Source organism: Pituophis catenifer, unplaced genomic scaffold (assembly GCF_029215685.1).
Source record: "Pituophis catenifer annectens isolate HBS135680 unplaced genomic scaffold, rPitCat1.0.hap2 SCAF_6, whole genome shotgun sequence".
In the NCBI taxonomy this organism is placed as follows: Eukaryota; Metazoa; Chordata; class Lepidosauria; order Squamata; family Colubridae; genus Pituophis; species Pituophis catenifer.
Genome location: NW_027256886.1, coordinates 89,660,986 through 89,680,119, shown reverse-complemented (window position 1 = coordinate 89,680,119; position 19,134 = coordinate 89,660,986). Strand labels below are relative to the sequence as shown.

The window sequence follows — 19,134 nt, the reverse complement described above, 5'->3', positions numbered from 1 at the left end:
AGTAAAAAAAATTGGATCTCACAACTGCATCAATATCATCAATATCCTTGCATGGACAGTGTGGCATCTGAGTGTCATTCATTTTGATACAAAACCAATATTAATACAAGTAAAAATGACTACATTGGTCAAACTTACATGGTCTAATGTTATTATATATATTTATATAAGCACATATTCCTTCCTTCCCTAATTTAGGAAGGTCTAAATGAAAACGTGGCTCTCTACCTTAAATTCATCATATGGCCTTAGTTAAATGAACCCAAACACTTCATGTGACCATATTGGCTTATGTTACACAAGGCTTATGGCAGTAACGCCAGCGTAGACTTAGTGAAGTATTACACAGAAATGCATGATTCCCTATGAATAGTTTCCTGTAAAATGAGCCTAAGAAATGCAATCTTATTTCTCTTCCATTTCAGACTGTTTGAGACCCACACAAAATAAACTGAACAATAAAACTTTGCTAGGATAAAAGGATGCCTGGAATTATGCTGTCTGTTTAATTAACATCTTAATTTTGAAATTACAAAATTTCAAATCAGCCTAGTGATGGAACTTGATAAAACAGTAATGCAGCCGATGATAGCAATTTATTATTTCAAACATTCATTTCGGTTTTCAGCAATTTGCTTTACAAGAGGATTGCTAAAAATGGGGAGGTGCCTCCAAATTTCAAAATGCGGATTTACTACATAATCTCTCCTGCTCTTCATCCTTACAGGTGTCTTACATTGGCCAGGATTGCAAAGAAATTCCAGAATTCCTTGGGAAAAAATATGGAAGCATCGCGAAAAGGCTGGACCTCAGCTTCAACTTATTAAGGTAGGACATACGTGTTAAGCTACACCTTAACGGAAAACTTCCTTGTTCTTTTTTTTTTTATTGTTGTTGTATGTCATCAATATATGCTTAACTCTGCACATGTATATCTAATTTCATAGACATTGTTGCAGAACGCTATATATAGTTAATATCTTCTTTACATATGGGAGAATATTAGTCAATGGTTTGCTTGACGCAGTGGTTATAGCTCAGCTTTTGTTGCATAAGGTATTTTTTTGCAACTGGTTTCTTTGTTAACTGGTTTTGCTAAAAGAAGAACAAAATGAGAATGGATATTAGGAGCGGAGAAAAAAAATTGATTTAAAAGATTCAGAAAAAAATCTGTTTCTTTAAAAAAAAAACACAATTTCCTTGTTTTCAGAATGAAAAGAGTTTCTTGAATACGAATACACCCAACTGTGGAAATAATGCCTTTTTTAGTATTTTTATTCTGAGCAGAATTTGTCATCCTGTTTCACCCTCGTCAGCCTCGTAGAATTTGACTTCTCTGCTTAAACCAAGATCTTCAAACCCTTTAGAACAGGGGTCTCCAACCTTGGCAACTTTAAGACTTGTGGACTTCAACTCCCAGAGTTGAAGAGTCAATTCTAGGAGTTGAATTGACTCCCAGAGTCAATTCTGGGAGTTGAAGTCCACAAGTCTTAAAGTTGCCAAGGTTGGAGACCCCTACTTTAGAACACTTGAGTACTAAGATTGCACCCCACCCCCACCCCCTTACTACTCCGAGAAGGAAACCAGAAGCTCCCACACACACACGTCCCAGAGCCTCTAAAGTCTAAACTGAGGCTGGGGATTAGGTGATCTGCTTTTCCAGACATCTTCTCTTCCAAAATTGAGCTGGGGAGGGGGACACAGCAGTTCTTTATAAGGAGGCTTCTCTCCTTTAATTGTTACTGGAAGAGTTGGCTTTTCCCCTCTAGAATTCACAGAAGAGTTGCTTAAAAGTTCTACCTGCAAGCTTAGCGTTTGGTTGATATTCGTAGGATGATGTGATTCCCAGCTCAGGAACAGATCTGCCACCGCAGAGCTATGGCCATGTATATGGTGTGGGGAAGGAGGTTCCCCCATGGCTTCTCCAGAACTTTTATTTTGGGGTAGCCCCGGGATGTGTTGATCTCCTAGAAGACCTGCGTTTGGTCTTCCATGAGATGGATATCCCCATGTTTAAACTTCCCAAACACCAGGGAGATTTCTCTACAATCACAGTCAACATGGCCATGGAGCATCTGGATAATAGTGGATGGTCTTAATCTAGCAAACCTGGCAGGTATCGTTGAGTTCAGCAGATGGCTGATCTTTTAAGGTTCCTTGGACTTTCTCTCCAGGTATCCTAGAATGTCTACCTGGGTCTTGTGTTGGGAAATAAGGGGAAACACCACTGGCATGCCAGAATGTCCTGGAATGATAGACTGGTGTTGACCTAGGCAATATAATGAGGACAGATCTGCCAATTGTTAGAAATATAGAAACATAAAAAAAACCCTGATGGTAGAAAATGACCTAGTGGTTCATCTTTGAGCTTGCTTTTTGTTTTGTTTCATTTTTTAACATTTTTATCTATGCATTTATTTATTGATTTATTTATTGTTTTTAATTATTCTTTTTATGCTTCATTTGTTTTGTTTTATTACTTTTTAAATTGTCAGATGATGAACACATGTTTATCCCAATCATGTTTAAACTCGGTTGCTGATGATTGAACCACTACTTCCACCGGAATTTGGTTCCAAGCTTCCACTTTCTGTGAAATCATCCTTTCTAAACATGGCTTTTGAACTTCCCTCCTGTCAGTTTGAGGTTAGGTCTCCGTGTTCTTGATTTTTGCTTAATGGTTGGTGTGTGTGTGTGTATATATCTCCATGCTGCAGGAGTTGGAGTGAATGGTTGAGCTCTTAAAAACTCATACCTTTTTTGTGGAGGGGTTCTGGACTTCTTTCCTTGGCAAATGATTTACAAACAAAGCTTTGGTCAAATTATTTGCAAATGAGAATGAGATTCTCATTCGGAAATAATGATATCTTGATGTGCATGAAGATAAGAAGCAACGCTTATAATTGCCTATGTGTTTTATGGATATGAATTTCACAATTATACAACCGGCAACCGTTTCTGTGGATTACTTGAGATTACTTTGTATAGTATTCGTTGGCCATGTGCTCCTTAGTCACACTTCTAAGAGATACGGTGGCCTCTGATTTCTATTGCAAATTAAAACAACTTCTATGTATTATTGGCCTATCTGAACCACGATGGATGTACCGAGTGTCTTTTGTCATTACCTTTTTTTTTTGATCATTCAATTTATTCTTGCTTTTAATTTAATTTTTTCAAGTAGCATAAAGCATGATTGGGATCTTGCTCAAATTAAGAGATTTGTTAGGGTTCCTTGAAGTCTTGAAGTGAAAAGAAAAACGAAACGACATTACCGACAGAAGCTATCTGCATTCCTCATTTGATTATTTTCAGAGAAAAAAAACAGGTTTTTGCTTTTAGCAGAATGGAATTGGATTCGCGACTGCTTCGACCTGCTTAAAAACAGCAAGAAAATAGACCCAATTTAAAATGCATTTTATATTTAGCCCGAATATGAGGCATGCAAATAGATAGGATATGATTAGTAGCTTGCATAACATTCTTTGGGTATCTTTTGTGTTACACAGTTTTAAAAAGAGAAGAAATGCAACTTAAGGGAAGTCAGGCACGTTTTAAGGTTGCAAGATAAAATAGGCCAGGCCCCTAAAAGACTCAGTTTCTTCTTCCTTGTATTGCTCAGGGCTTATATTTTACAGAAGAGATGTAACCAGCACCAACAACAGTTTTTGTATGTAACTTAAAGCAGTTCATTTTTTGAAAAAAGGGAATGGATCTTTTTGATAGCATGTTGCGATGTGATGTGGAAATCTTCCTTTACTTTGGTACAGGGGGTCCTTGACTTATGTCCATTTATTTGGTGACCATTCAAAGTTACAGCAGCACTGGAAAAAATGACTTACAATCAGTCCTTGCATTTATGACCGCTGCCGTGTTCACTCGTGTGATAAAATTTGGGCACTTGGCAACCAGAATGTATTTATGATGGTTGCAGTGATCCCAGGTTCACATGATCGCCACATGTGACTTTATTAGCTGGCTTCCAACAAGCAAAGTTGTTGTAAAATTGGGTGTGGCTCATTTAACAATCACCTCGCTTAGCGACAAATGTTTGGATCCCAATAGTGGTCATAAGTCAAATAGTACCTGTATTTGTTAATAGGATTTTTATGCCACTTTTTCTATGGGACACCAAGCCGGTGTCTAACAAAATAAGGAAAGAGAATGTTAAAACAAAGAATTAAAAATTGATATTTAAAAGTCTGCCTCCAAGTATTTTAAAAAGAGATTCTTTTGTTTCTTTTTAAAATGGAAAGAGATAAGAGGATGTTGGTGATAAAAAAGAAAATTTATTTTACATCAGCTTAAGCTTGAGGCCTCTGAAAGAGCCTCTCCATGGAAAAATATATTCTCAGATCAAATAATGTGGATTTTAAAATTGCACCCCTAAAATAAGTCTTTCAGTCCTGCTGGCTATTGTGGATGAAATCGGCTTGCTGCAAAACGTTTGTTAGAACCGAAATAGAAAATGATCAACTTTTGTCTTTTTAATATTAATGAATACTATGATATTGTAGTTTGCCTGGAATTATTTTGAGCTGCGAAACATGCAGGCGTGCGCACGTTCACACTTTCACACAATCACACACACAGACTTACACACCCACACATATACATTATATGCTTCATGATCATATGTTTTGTGAAATAAATGGAAATAAATAAATAAATAAATGAAGTGAGGACAAACTATTTAAAATACGCAGCCTAAAGTAACTGCTCTGAAATCGGGACACCGAGAGATCATCAGACCGGTTTTAGTTGCCACAATCTCCACCGTTACAAAGCTAAATAGAGTGTGCCGTATTATGGATAAATAGAAAATAAAATAAAATAAAATAAAATCATTTGGCATTTTGACAATATGGATGAAACATCTTTCCGTGAGCCAATCGTGTCTCTCTGTCGTCCGCCTTCAAATCTTGACTCGTACGTAACATTTTCACCACTTTGGAATTTTTTTAGCCTGTTTTGTACTGGAAAAATAAAATAAAATAGATTCCTTTGGTCCACCTTAGGATGAAGCACCAACCGTAAAAAAAAAAAAAAAAAAAAAAAAACGGAGAGGGAGAAACAAAGGAGAAATTTAAGATAAAAGCATGTCATCCTTTTTCTATTCGTCACGACGAATCTTCTTCGGCTTCAACAGGGTGTAAAACGCATCTATTGTTAAAACTTTTCATTGTGGTAGCTTTTATTAGGTACCCGGGAATATTTTCCTTGTAATTGGGCAAATCTTAATAGTCGCAATTGCATATTTATCAGTGTGAGAGGCTGTTAATAATGTAGCTGTCATGCACAAACACATTTCTGCATGAAATCCATTTAGTCCTTGCATTGTTCGGGGCCTGGAATGTCACTGGGGCATCAAAGCCCTCCCTTCAAGGCTCCAGCCCAGAGGCCTGCAGCGGCAGGAGAAAAGGCTGGATCAATAAATGTAACATGTTAATGCCAAGCAAATAGAATAAAAGATTTTCTCTGACAAGAGATGAAAAATCACCTTGTGTCAGCTGGCATGGCGGTGCCATTTCAGCAAAGACACTTGAAAACTTGATCTGACAAGGAAAGAGAAGAGATGATGGTTATAAGATGCCTTTGTTTCCAACTTCTCTCTCTCTCTCTCTCTCTCTCTCTCTCTCTCTTTTTGACCTGTCAGGCTTTTGAATTGGTCCCCCCCCACCCCACTTTTTTTTTTTTTTTTTGTCATGTGAAAATTGTAGTCTGAGGCAGTTTGGAAGCCCGTTTCTCTCCTCAAATGGGTGAACGCTGCTGTTTAATTGATTCACTTAGCATTTGAAACTGTCACGCATTAATAATTGCTAAATCCTGTAGGTGCTCTCTGATGTGTCACACTTAAATGTGTAGTTATCAGAAAATTAATATCCTTAATGAACCAACACTTCAGAGTAGCATTGCGTGAAATTCTCCTTTTGCCCTTTCATTTCCTGAATGTATTCCAGCCAGTTTTTTTTTTTTTTTTTTTTGGAGGGGATCCTTTCCCGGGGGCTGAATTTCCTTTCTTCTGATGCCCAACAATTGCCTCCTTGCTTTGGGTACACAGTGTGCTAAATGACAAATGCAGTAATTATACTGGAGTTAGTAATTAACATAATTATAGTCAATTATGACAAATACAGTACAGAGAGAAATAAATGGGGAGGGGGGGAGAAATTAGCAACCTAATTGATTTATCTTTTTATGTTGTTGCAACTGGCAATTGTAATCCCATTCGTTCCCTGGGAAATAAAAACGATATTTACACGTGGAGCATTTTGTTATGAACTGGTCTTTGGCTCATGTTTACCTACAGTATTCCTTTCTCTTTCCTTTCCTTTCCTTTCCTTTCCTTTCCTTTCCTTTCCTTTCCTTTCCTTTCCTTTCCTTTCTTTCCCCTTCCCCTTCCCCTTCCCCTTCCCTTCCCTTCCCTTCCCTTCCCTTCCCTTCCGTCCCTTCCCTTCCCTTCCCTTCCCTTCCCTTCCCTTCCCTTCCCCTCTTTATCCATTCCTTTCCTTTCCTTTCCTTTCCTTTCCTTTCCTTTCCTTTCCTTTCCTTTCCTTTCCTTTCCTTTCTTTCCCCTTCCCCTTCCCTTCCCTTCCCCTCCCTTCCCCTCTTTATCCATTCCTTTCCTTTCCTTTCCTTTCCTTTCCTTTCCTTTCCTTTCCTTTCCTTTCCTTTCCTTTCCTTTCCTTTCCTTTCCTTTCCTTTCCTTTCCTTCCCTTCCCTTCCCTTCCCTTCCCTTCCCTTCCCTTCCCTTCTTTATCCATTTACTTCCTTTCCTTTCTTTCTTTCTTCCTTTCCTTTCTTTCTTTCTTTCTTTCTTTCTTTCTTTCTTTCTTTCTTTCTTTCTTTCTTTCTTTCTTTCTTTCTTTCTTTCTTTCTTTCTTTCTCTCATTCTCTCTCTCCTCATTCCATCCATCTTTCCTTCCTTCCTTCCTGAATGGAATATACTAGGGAGGGAGAAATTGGAAAGAATCCCATCAAGTCCGGTTTGTGGGATTCTGTTTCAGAAAAAACAAGATTTTACTTCTCCCTGTGGATTTTATGTTTGCTGGGTGGAACTGGTGGGGTGCCTTGCATTGTGATATATATACATAGTGTATGTGTGTGTGTGTGTGTGTGTGTGTGTGTGTGTGTGTGTGTGTGAGAGAGAGAGAGAGAGAGAGAGAGAGAGAGAGAGAGAAACTGTCATCCTTCGAATTCGATGCTTGGGTTTTTGTTTTTTACTCTCTGCTGAGGGAATGTTAGGTAAGTAAATAAGAAACTGACAAATTCACTTCAGTTTTTCTGACAGGGCTGATCTGAGATACATTTTTTTTTTTTGCATCTGTTGCTTGAATTAAAGTTTCTAGGCAAATATTCTAATGGTTGAACATTCCCTGAGATTTCCTTCCCCTTTGGCTATATATTGCTTCCAACCGAAGAGTGTCGGAGCTTTTTGAAATGATATTTTGAAAGATTGAAGGATCTCCAATAGTCTCCTTCTCTCAGATATTCCAGAAAAGGAGCAAGCGTTGGCGGAGAAGCGGATTTAGGAGGCCAGGTTTTTTGGGTTCGTACACCTATGATTCTGCCTGGGGACAAGAGCTTTTCGGCTTGCTCTTCCTGATGGTGTGGCCTTGGCAACTTGCTGCCCTCAACTTTCCCTTCCCCAGCTGCTGCAAAGCTAGCCAGGACTTGCCACTATATAAATATCTGCATATTTGGGTTGTGTTGGCCTAAGGAGAGAATTAGGAATCGCAGAAGTGCTGCCTCAAATGGGAGGAAATCATAACTGGTTTCTGGTTGTCGGTAGAATTTCTCCATCATCTAGTTTCATGGTTGTCCCAAAGGTGTTTCTTTTTCCAGGAGGCAACTGGGCTTTCTGTTTTTTTTTCTTTTGAAGACGTTTCGCTTCTCATCTAAGAAGCTTCTTCAGCTCTGACTAGATGGTGGGGGAATGGAAGGATTTATATTCCTTGCAGACAGCTGGTCATTTGCATCCTTTTAGAGGCTCCTTGAAGGACTTGGATGCTTACCTGTGTCCTCAAGAGTCCCCTGAGTGGTGCTGCTGTTCTTATAGTCTGCATTTTTTTCCTCTGGAAATCCATTCCTACTCCCACACCATTCAAAGGGTGTTCATCCGAAATTGTACAGCTAAAAGTCTGTAGAGATTCTGTAGAGGTCATGGTTGTCCCACAGATGCTTTTTCAGGAGGCAACTGGACTTCCCTTTTCCCCCCTTTGAATAGGGTGGGAGTAGGAATGGATTTTCAGAGGAAAAAATTGCAGACTACAGAAACCAGGAGCACTTACTCAGGTGACCCTGAGGACACAGGTAAACCTCCAAGTGCTTCAAGGACCCTCTAAAAGGATGCAAATGACCAGCTGTCTGCAAAGAATATAAATCCTTCCATTCCCCACTATCCTGTTAGAGCCGAAGAAGCTTCTTGGATGAGAAGCGAAACTTTTCTTTTCTTCAAAAGAAAAAACAAGGAAGTCCAGTTGCCTCCTGAAAAAGCACCTTTGGTTCCTGGTACAGCCAAGTACCCCCTGCCATTGACATTAATGCAGTTGAGATGATGGAGGTGAGATGATGAGCAGCAAAGAAAATCAATCAATCAATCAAAACCAGAAGCTATTTTTTTCCTGCGCAATAGCTGAGGTTCGCTTGATGCTATAGAGCTACCAACCTTGGCAAATTTAAGATGAGTGGCTAAGGGAGTTGAAGTCCATGTATCTTCCAGTGACCAAGGCTGGGAAACACTGCTATAGAGGTACCCCAAAGCTATCAAGAAAATCAATTCCATTGCTCCGCATGCCACTAGAGTTGATCAATGAACTTGGGCTGTTGGGGTTCAGGGCTTCATAAAACATGTTAGAATTAGTAGAGGTCCCTCCCCCTCAGGTTTTGACAGTTGTCTACTATGGGAGGCTGGGCTGCTCCGTTGGTATCCACAAGTCTTCTTGATATACAGATGCCAAGTGCTACCTGTGCAAGCACTACCTATCCATAGGTCCAGATATGGCTTGGGAGGGTCTCATCCTATTTCCCAGTATTTTAATCATTAATTAGTTTTGGTATTCCTTTTGATTTATGTTCTATCATTCCCTTTATAATCTGTGTTTGGAACCAAGAGATTGCTTATCCATCTTGATTTTACAATCTGATTAAAAAGCAGGAACTCAATCTAATCAGATTAAACCTATAATAATAATCCTAGCCTAATAAAGTCTGGGTTGCTATTTTTTAATGTGCATTTTTTTTACTTGGCTTCACTTTGACAAAAAAGAGCTGATTGGATGCAATTCTGTTTGTTGCATGAACTGGCACAAACAGTGGTCACAGAACAAAATCTGATTATGTGACAGAATCAAGGGCCAGTATATATATATATATATTTTGCAGGCCAAGGAACCATGGTATCAAATTAGACATGAATATGCAGTAATTATGCTGTCATGCAGGTCATAGTTAATACAGGTTTGCAAATCTAGGTGCAAAAGAGACACTGACAGTGAGGAAAGGTTTCTATGTTTTCTGAATATTTGTGGAAGGTTTCCTGTAACATGGTCCAGTAGCTGTGCAGTGTTTTTTTTTTTTTTTTTTTAAATCGAGGTATGTTGATTTGATTTTGGCAAAGTGGAGAGGAATTTTATCCGAGAGAATGCCTTGAATTTCTCTCTGCCAATTTCTCTCTTGTTTTTAAAAATAATTTATTGAACAAATTTACACAGCTGCCATCTACCCAAGGAACTCTGTGCAAGGACTATAAATAAAGCATAACCAAAACTATGCAGATCTTATTCAAAATAAACTGGGTTGAAGCCTCTAACATTTACAATATTAGCAGAGGTGATATTCAGCCAGTTCAGACCAGTTTAGGCGAACTGGTAGCGCTGACAATCAATTGGCCACTCCCACCCGCCCCTGCTCTACCCTGTTCTTTATTTCCTGTTTTGTAGCTCATCTCAATTGCACAGCACATCTGATTTCCCCGCTCCACTATTCTACTTACCGTTGCTGACTTGGAAGGCAAGCAGCTGAGCTTCTAAGTGCTCCATTTTCAGTGCTGCGTTCAAGCGCGCACTCACCAAACCAGTTGTTAAACCGGCAGCATTCCACTACTGAATGTCAGCATATCAAGCTAAGCTACATCCCTGCTATGAGGCTCAATCAACCTCTTGGTCCAGGATCTGGAGGAAGAGCCAGGTCTTCATAGTTTATACAAGGCTAGTAGACTTGGGACTGTGCACATCTCAAGAGGGAAACTGGAGCATTTGACATGGTGGAATGGCAGAAACCTTTGGGAAGAGGTTGTGTAAGGTAGAGCTTTAGAGGTGACAACAAGCAACTTCAGTTGCACTTGGAACCTCACAGGGAGCCGGTGCAGCTTACGGAGTTACGTGGTTGTATTGTGGTGTGATCAATATTGCACGTGCTGCTGTGTTTTGGGCCAGCTTAGCCAAGATCAAGCTACTGCATGATTGTCTATGGAGATCCTCATCATCCAGGTCGTGGTTGTCCCAAAGGTGCTTTTTCAAGAGGTAACCGGACTTTCTGTTTTTTTCAATGAATACATTTAGCTTCTCATCCAAGAAGCTGCTTCAGCTGACTGCTTCAATAATCAGGAGGCTGTGAGTTCGATCCTAGGTAGAGGCAGATATTTCTCTCTCTCTGGGCAGTATGAATATATATCTGCTGAATATAACTCCACATTGGCAACAGGAAGGGCATCTGGCCAGTAAACACTCAGCTCCATTCGGTTGCCCAGACTCCACCCCACAAGGGATTATGGGGTCATTAAAAGTTGATGATGGTTTTGTTAAGAGCTGGCATTTCAGTTCTGCATTGGAAAAATAAGTAAATTATGTTTAAAGCTGGATCCTTTAAAAACTTTATGGTCGTTGTTTATTCGGTACTGCTTGCTTTGGCCATAATTATAGCACATGTTCTTGGTAGATGATTTCAATGTTCTCATAAATCGGTGGAACAAATGTCCAAGGCTTCATTCTCCCAAGCTTGAAAGACCAAGCCTTGCTTAGCGAAGATCAAATATTATAAAAAGAAGTCATCTGATAGACGTACAAAGCCTTTCATGGTATGGTGGTTTTTTTTTTTTTTATTTGCCAATTTTCAAATTAGCCACATAAGTATCAATGCTATGTATTAAGGCAAGGATAAGTGGATTTCCAGTTAGAATAATAGAATAACAAGAGTTGGAAGGGACACTCGGTGCCGAAAAGGTTCGCCAACACTGGTATAGGGTCTCCTGCCTGAGCAGGCGGGGTGTACTAGAAGACCTCCAAGGTCGCTTTTCCAACTCTGTTACTCTGTATTCTGATGTTTTTTTTTTGTGTATGTGGGGGGAAGGCTTAATTGATAGGAGCTTAGCTGACACTGAACCTACAATTGGCTTGCCACTGTTTTGGCTTTTTCCTTACCAAAGGAAAGCTTAATTGTGTAATTATTTCGCTTAAAATGCCTAGGAATGGGTTTTTGTTTTTCTGGCTGTTGCTTACCTGCCCCAATTATTTGGAAGCTTATTACTACATTCAAGGTTGTTTTACCTGTAGCTTGAAAGTGTTTGCTTTCAAGAGTCAATTCTTAAAAATGAAAATGAAAGTATCCGATACAGTGGTTAGAATGGGCTTATTGAATGGGGATTAACTAATTTAATTGAAGGTGGAATGAAAGCATTAATAAAACACCGAAATTCTAATAATAAGTTCGGGCTTATGTGCCAACCTATATTTTTTTTAAGTGAGAGGAACGAGACGAATACATATGGTGCCTTCAAATTAAAGACAGTAATTTATAAAGAAAATCAGTACAAAATGTGGTACAGGTGGTACTTGGCCCCTTCGAGGTTGGCGAAGATGTACCCCAACCTCAGCCCAATTTGCTGGAAATGTAAACAGGTACAGGGGACTTTCTTCCATGTCTGGTGGCTTTGCCCAAAAACAAAAAAAATATTGGGAAAAAATAAAAATTTGGTTAATGGAAATAACGGCAGAAGAAATAGAATTTAAGCCAGAACTTTTTTTTTATTGGGTATGATTAGAGAAAATATTAGGAAAGAAATAAAATATTTAACACTGCATATAATTACGGCAGCCAAACTGGCATTTGCTCAGCTTTGGAAAACGGACCAAATTCCAACAGAACAATTAGTAATTCAAAAAATTTACAATTGCGTTGAAATGGACAGGTTAACACTGGAATTAAAGGATAAGGTAGATTCGAAATATTATATGATATGGAACAAATGGCATGAATGGATAAATCAAAAACAAAGTTTGTAAGATAACAAAATTAACAGACACCGTCAATAATGTATACATACATATATATATATATCGTAGTTTACATTGTTATATTGCGTGTATTTTCTTTTTTTCTTTTTCTTTTCTTTTTTATCTTTTGTGTTTCTCTTTTTTATTTTTTTCCCTTTCTCTCTTTTTCTTACTGTTCTTTTATCTTTCTTTATTTCGTATTTTATAATGTATGTAGTTAATGTGCTATTTTATCTTTTTGTACTTAATAAAGGTTATTTAAAAAAACAAAAAACAAAACAAATTAAAGACGGTGGAGGAATGTGTATTTTAGGTTTAATTCTTCAGACACACCAGTATATCTCTTATAGTGATTTCCCTTTTCCCTTCTCCTCCCCTCCTCTCTCCTTTTTATGACAAATGTGAAATAGTTTTCTCAACATTATGAATGCCTTACTGTTATTCTTCGTAGAAAGCATCTTCTTAGAAAATGTATTTTATATGGAAAACTATATCTAAACAGATCGAATATATCATCTCTCATCAGACATTGATTATATCATTTGCAATGAGTGCTGTTTATCAATAGATAGAGAGATATAAATTATGTTATTAAAAATCAAATTAATGAAAACATTGACTTGATAAGATTTGTGGTGCTAGTTTTAATGACGTTACCCTCTTTGTTTGGTTAATTAATTGTTAAAACAGTGATAATCAAAAATATTTGTACTTCTAATTTTTCAATATTAGAATTGCAGTGTTATAATGAAATTGAAGTCTTTTATACTACTAATATTTTAATTGGTCTTTAAACATTATACCCGAAGGACATTTTAGAGCTAATTAATAAAATGAATAGATATTAAAAATGGTCTGATAAAATGACATGCCCTACAAATGCTATTATTAATTGATACTGATTGATAAATTGCTACTTTCTGTGAACTGAACATTTGCCACCAATGTAGCTATGTTCCATGCATTGATGGATAGAATTTAGCAGAATAAATAATGAAAGAAAATGTATTTTCTGCAGTTATATGAGAAATCAGCTGGATTCCACAGAAAAATAAAGATTAATTTTAAAAAAATATTAACTAGAAAGCTCTCATGCTGAGAAACTCGGGAAATGTTAGATTATTAAAGAAGGCCAAATTTTGTTCCTGTTTTAAAAAAGAGGTTCCAGAATGCTGTAATCCAGTTAGTGTGTGACATTGATACCTGGGAAATTTTTAGAGTAGATGATAATGAAATTGTTCACATTAAATACATTGAAACAATGTGGTAATAACCTGAAGGTGATATGGGTGGGCTAAATCATGCCAGAATAAGATTATCTTGGTTTTTTTAATTGAATAATTTAGTACACTGTGGGAATGCTGTAAACATAATATATCTTGATTTCAGCAAAGTGTTTGGCAAAATACCAAATTAGAAAGCTATTTAAACCCTGATTGTCTCCTTTTTGGATTTAGAAGAGAAATAGGCAGTTGAAGATTAGCCTTTTACTAATCCTCATGCAGTCTATCCATGGGGAAAAAATTAATTATCCCCTTTGATTCAGAAACTAGTTTCCCTACCTTTAGCTACAGTAATAGCAGCCTAAATTTTCATGGAATGGAATGGAATGGAATGGATTGGAATAGAATAGAATAGAATAGAATAGAATAGAATAGAATAGAATAGAATAGAATAGAATAGAATAGAATAGAATAAATCTTTATTGGCCAAGTGTGATTGGACACACAAGGAATTTGTCTTGGTGCATATGCTCTCAGTGTGCATAAAAGAAAAGATACATTTGTCAACAATCATAAGGTACAACACTTAATGACAGTCATAGGGTATAAATAAGCAATCAAAACATATTAGGAAACAATCAATATAAATCGTAATGATACCAGCAACAAGTCATACAGTCATAAGTGGGAGGAGATGGGTGATAGGAACGATGAGAAGATTAATCCTAGTGCAGATTTAGTAAATAGTTTGACAGTGTTGAGGGAATTATTTGTTTAGCAGAGTGATGGCATTCGGGAAAAAACTGTTCTTGTGTCTAGTTGTTCTGGTGTGCAGTGCTCTATAGCGTGGTTTTGAGGGTAGGAGTTGAAACAGTTTATGCAGTCTTTCTAATCACTGTGTAGGGATTTTGGCCCATTCCTCCATGACAAAATTCTTTAGCTCTGTAACATTTGAGGTGGTCCTGAAATTTTACTGGGGCATTCCAGAAAGCTATTCTTCACCCATTGTTTTGCAGACTTTCTTGTATCTTTGGATTACTTTCCTTGCTCCATGGACAATTTGCTTTTCAGGATGGACGATCTGGTGCTCTCTAGCAGAATTCTGTAATACGAAACAGAATTCATAATGGCAAGTTGTTTAGGTTCTGCAGAAGCAAAATATCTTCAGACCACAATAGTACCTTCTCCTTGCTTAACCATTCTTATTGTGGAATGCAGCATTTGTTTTCCACTAAATATACTACTATAATACTAAGAGCTCTTGTGGTGCAGTGGTTAGAAGGCAGTATTGCAGGCTAACTCTGGCGACTGCCAGCAGTTCGATTCTGACCGGCTCAAGGTTGACTCAGCCTTCCCAGGTTCGTAAAATGAGAACCCAGATTATTGCGGGCAATAGGTTGACTCTATAAACCTTTTAGAGATATATAAGTCCAAGTGCTATTGCTACTGGTATTCCATTAGTATATTCCACTAAATGTACTACCTACATTTACCTACCGTATGTAGCTAATACCTACCGTATGTAGTTCAAAGTTTTCAATAATAAGTTGTTCTTATTAAACATTTTTTTTAATGTAAAACACGCATGAAAATAAAGACAATGGGGACACACAGGGAAAAGGGAAAAGGGAAAAAGAGGAGAAGAAGGAAAGAAAATAAAACAGTAAATTACATATTAAAACTATCAACTCAACTTTTTAATTACACAAGAATAGTAAGTACTAGCCATTTCTATCACAAAAATCTGTTTAATCATCAAAGCCCAAAGTGAGGATTTTTTTTCCATTTTTTTTTCTTTTGAGCAGAAGTGGTTTTCAAGTGGAAACAAAGCTAGAAACATTCTGTTTCCTAACTAAGATGGTTAACGATACCATCTTTGATAAATCCCATTACTTTTTCGGTCTATTCTTCCAACTTCCAGGTTTTATCTATTTGTTCTCTAGAAATCAGGACTTATCCTGGTCATGTCTGGCAAACTTGAGTGTTGAGTTGTGAGTGTTCGTAGTCAGTGGTGAAATTCAATTTTTTTTTACTACCGGTTCTGTGGGCGTGGCTTGGTGGGCGTGGTGTAGCTTGGTAGGTGTGGCTTGGTGCGTGTGGCAGGGGAAGGATATTGCAAAAACTCCATTTCCACCCAACTCCAGGGGAAGGATACTGCAAAATCCCCATTCCCTCCCCATTCTGGGGCCAGCCAAAGATGGTATTTGCCAGTTCTCTAAACTACTCAAAATTTCCGCTACAGGTTCTCCAGAACCTGTCAGAACCTGCTGGATTTCACCCCTGTTCATAGTGAACCATCGGTCTTAAAAACATGAGTTGTGTGAGTGTTTGTAGTGAACCATAGGTCTTAGAAACATAGAAAATGACAGCAGAAAAAGACCTAGTAGTCCTTCAAAAAAAAATTTTGGTTTTCTTTTTAATTTATTATTTTTCTTTTTTTATTTGATGATGATGTTATCCATTCAGTTGTGTCCCACTCTTGGCGACTGGAAGCTTTCAAGAAGAAACTGGACTGCCATCTGTCAGAAATGGTATAGGGTCTCCTGCTTGGGTGGGGGGTTAGACTAGATGACCTACAAGGTCCCTTCCGATTCTGTTATTCTGCTATTCTGATTCTAGGGCCAGACCTTTTCCTATCTTCCAATCTTGTACTACTATGCTCTGGCTGCTGTCATCTTTGAAGGTGATTAAAAAAAAACAGAAATACATGAAATGTATTTATTTGTTTTATCTAATTTATATTTTTCAATTTTTGTCGGATAATGGACCTGTGCATGTTTAAACCTTCAGTGACGATCGACCCACTGCCTTCAATGGAAGTTGGTTCCAAGCTTCCACTAGTCTTACTGTGAAGTCATGTTTTCTAACACGACTTTTGAACCTCTCTCCTGTCAGTTTGAGGTTATGCCCCCATGTTCTTTTGCTCTGCTATTTCTTCGCAAACCCCATTTTTAAACTTTGTACATTGCTGATAATGCAGTCTTGAGTACCAACAATATCTTGAACATTTTCAACAACCTAGAAAGAGTTCAAAGAAGAGCAACCAGGATGATTAGGGGACTGGAGACTAAAACATACGATGAATGGTTGCAGGAACTGGGCATGGCTAGTGAAGAGAAGGACCAGAGGAGACATGATTGCAATCTTCCAATATTCGAGGGACTGCCACAGAGAGGAGGGGTCAACCTGTTTTCCAAAGCAGCCAAAGGCCAGACAAGGAATAATGGATGGAATCCGATCAAGGAGAGATTCAACCTGGAAATAAGAAGAAATTTTCTGACAGCGAGAACAATCAACCAATGGAACAGAAGTTGCCTTCAGAAGTTTTGGGAGCTTCATCACTGGAAGCCTTCAAGAAGAGACAGGACTTCCGACTGCGTCCAAATGGTGTAGGGTCTCCTGCTTGGGCAGGGGGTTGGACTAGATGACCTACAAAGTCCCTTCCAACCCTGTTATTCTGTATTCTGTATCTTCAGCTGGTCTGACCCTTCTTCCCTCAAAATATTCCTGCGTTAATGTAAGGGGTAGAATTTTCATCCTGACATGAAAGTATGGAGTTACTCACATGTTCCTTTGCCCCCACCATGAATGTTCATATCTTTTTTTTTAAGTATCTTTATTAAATATTTACAGTAAAATTAAGACACAATAATGATTTGAAAACAATATAAGAAGTGAAATATAGAAACACATAAACACAAGACTAAAATGAAACAACAAACATGACTAACCGAGAGTTAAGCTCACTCTCCAATTAATATTAACTAATATCATCCCAGCCAAACATTTCAATGCAATCAAGTTCTTTTTACTAACTACAAAACAATTGGCCTGTTTTTATCAAAATTATAAAGAATTATATAGCCTAGTAAATATCTAGTTAATCTAATTAGACGATCTTATCACCCTTCTCCTAAGTTTAACCTTCTTTTGAGCCAGACAAAGCATCTGCCCCAACTTCTATTATATACTGAATCTTTCTTGTCTTTTAAGATATACGTTAGCCTGTCCATCTCAGCACATCGGAGAATCTTGTTTATTATCAGATGGTCGTATCTGCATCTTTCCACAGTTGAGCAAATGCCATTCTCGCCGCTGTTGAGACATGGACAAATATATACCAATATATACCTTCTTGTCAATGTAGTCCAGTCTTATTCCGAGTAAGTAGAGGTCTGGATGAAGGGGAAAGCTCACACCTGTTATTTCCAGCAGCCACTGCTGTATTTTCCCCCAATAGCGTCTAGCTGATGGACAAATCCACCACTGATGGAAGAAAGTACCCTTGGCCGACCCATATCTTGAATACTGACTTTAGCTGAGGTGACTGAAGCCTGTAGGTTTTGGGGTGCTTTTCTGGTGTCACTTGCAGGCTTCCTGGATGATTTTAATCCACCACCATGGACCGATTTTGACAGAGCAGCCATTCTTCAGAAGATTCACTTTGGCCCCTAAATCTTCTCCATTTCAAGTCTATTATTTCTGGCAATGAATCAGTGTAGCCCCCCGAGCTTTAAAAATGATTTGGTCACTTTTTCCAGAGTAATAGGCATCAATAACTCTTTGTACAGAGGCCTTCAAAAATGCTTCTAAAATCTGTGTGGTTTGAACTGGTGATAAAAAAGCCAGAGCTTGTGAGATGCATAGGACTGAGTTGGGCCAAATCAGCTCTGCGTGGCTAATGAAATACTTATGTAAGTCTCCCTTGAGTTAAATTGATTCAACCAGATTGCTTTTTTACACTGACATGTTGCCTTGTTTGTGACACCACGATCAACATTTGATATTTGTACATTCTCTTTATATGTTGCTAAAGCCCATAGGAGGCTTTGGTAACACTCAGTAGTAAAATATGTCTTTTTGTTGCCAGTCATTGACCGAATAAATACTGTATTTTTTGGCGTATAAGGCACTCCGGACTATAAAATGGACCTACCTTTTTGGGGGAGGAAAACAAGAAAAAAAAATTTGCCTTTGCATCCCAGCATCCATCCGGTATTCATCTGGCCCGTTCGCCTTGACCCATTCGGCACTGCTGCGGCCCATACACAGCCACTGCCCATTCGCTATGGTTCATTTGCTGCCGCCGTGGCCCGTTCACCACTGCCCCTTCGCCGCTGTGGTCCATTCACAGCCATCGCAGCCCATTCACCACCATTGCGGCCTATTTGACGTAGCCCATTGGCCGCTGCCAATCCCCACCACCTGGAACTGGCCGAAAATGCGACACATGGAGATCAAAAATGCAACACGCGGAGGCCGAAAGCTGCCAAAGGGTGGGGGCTGGCAGGTGGGCGGGGCTACATTTGGTGTATAAGACACACCCAAATTTTCACCCTCTTATAGGGGGGAAAAAGTGTGTCTTATACTCCGAAATGTACATAAATAAACTTCAATTTCTCTTTGCAAAGATTCGTATAATCGTAAAGAGAGCGAAGATATTTTCACAAAATCGTACACAACTACCCAAGCCAAGGCTTTGGAATTAACATTGTTATGCAAACCACAGAAAAAGAACGAGTAATAGGAAACAAGAAAATTAAAAGCATGAGGTAAGAAAAAAAAGGCCAAATACAGGGGGGGTTTTTTGGTTGTTGTTGCCAGGTAATTTAAATCGTTTTATTTCATTTTTGCTGACA

The 19,134-nt window shown here is 38.4% G+C and overlaps 1 protein-coding gene across 1 annotated transcript in view; it reads left to right on the top strand.

Moving 5' to 3' along the window:
• Positions 1 to 19,134, top strand: part of LRMDA (leucine rich melanocyte differentiation associated) — a 1,008,830-nt gene that overhangs the window by 11,947 nt on the left and 977,749 nt on the right. Inside the window, exon 2 of the mRNA XM_070945756.1 lies at positions 728 to 828. Within this exon, the coding sequence (XP_070801857.1) occupies positions 728 to 828 (101 nt within the window). The remainder of the gene's footprint in view (positions 1 to 727; positions 829 to 19,134) is intronic.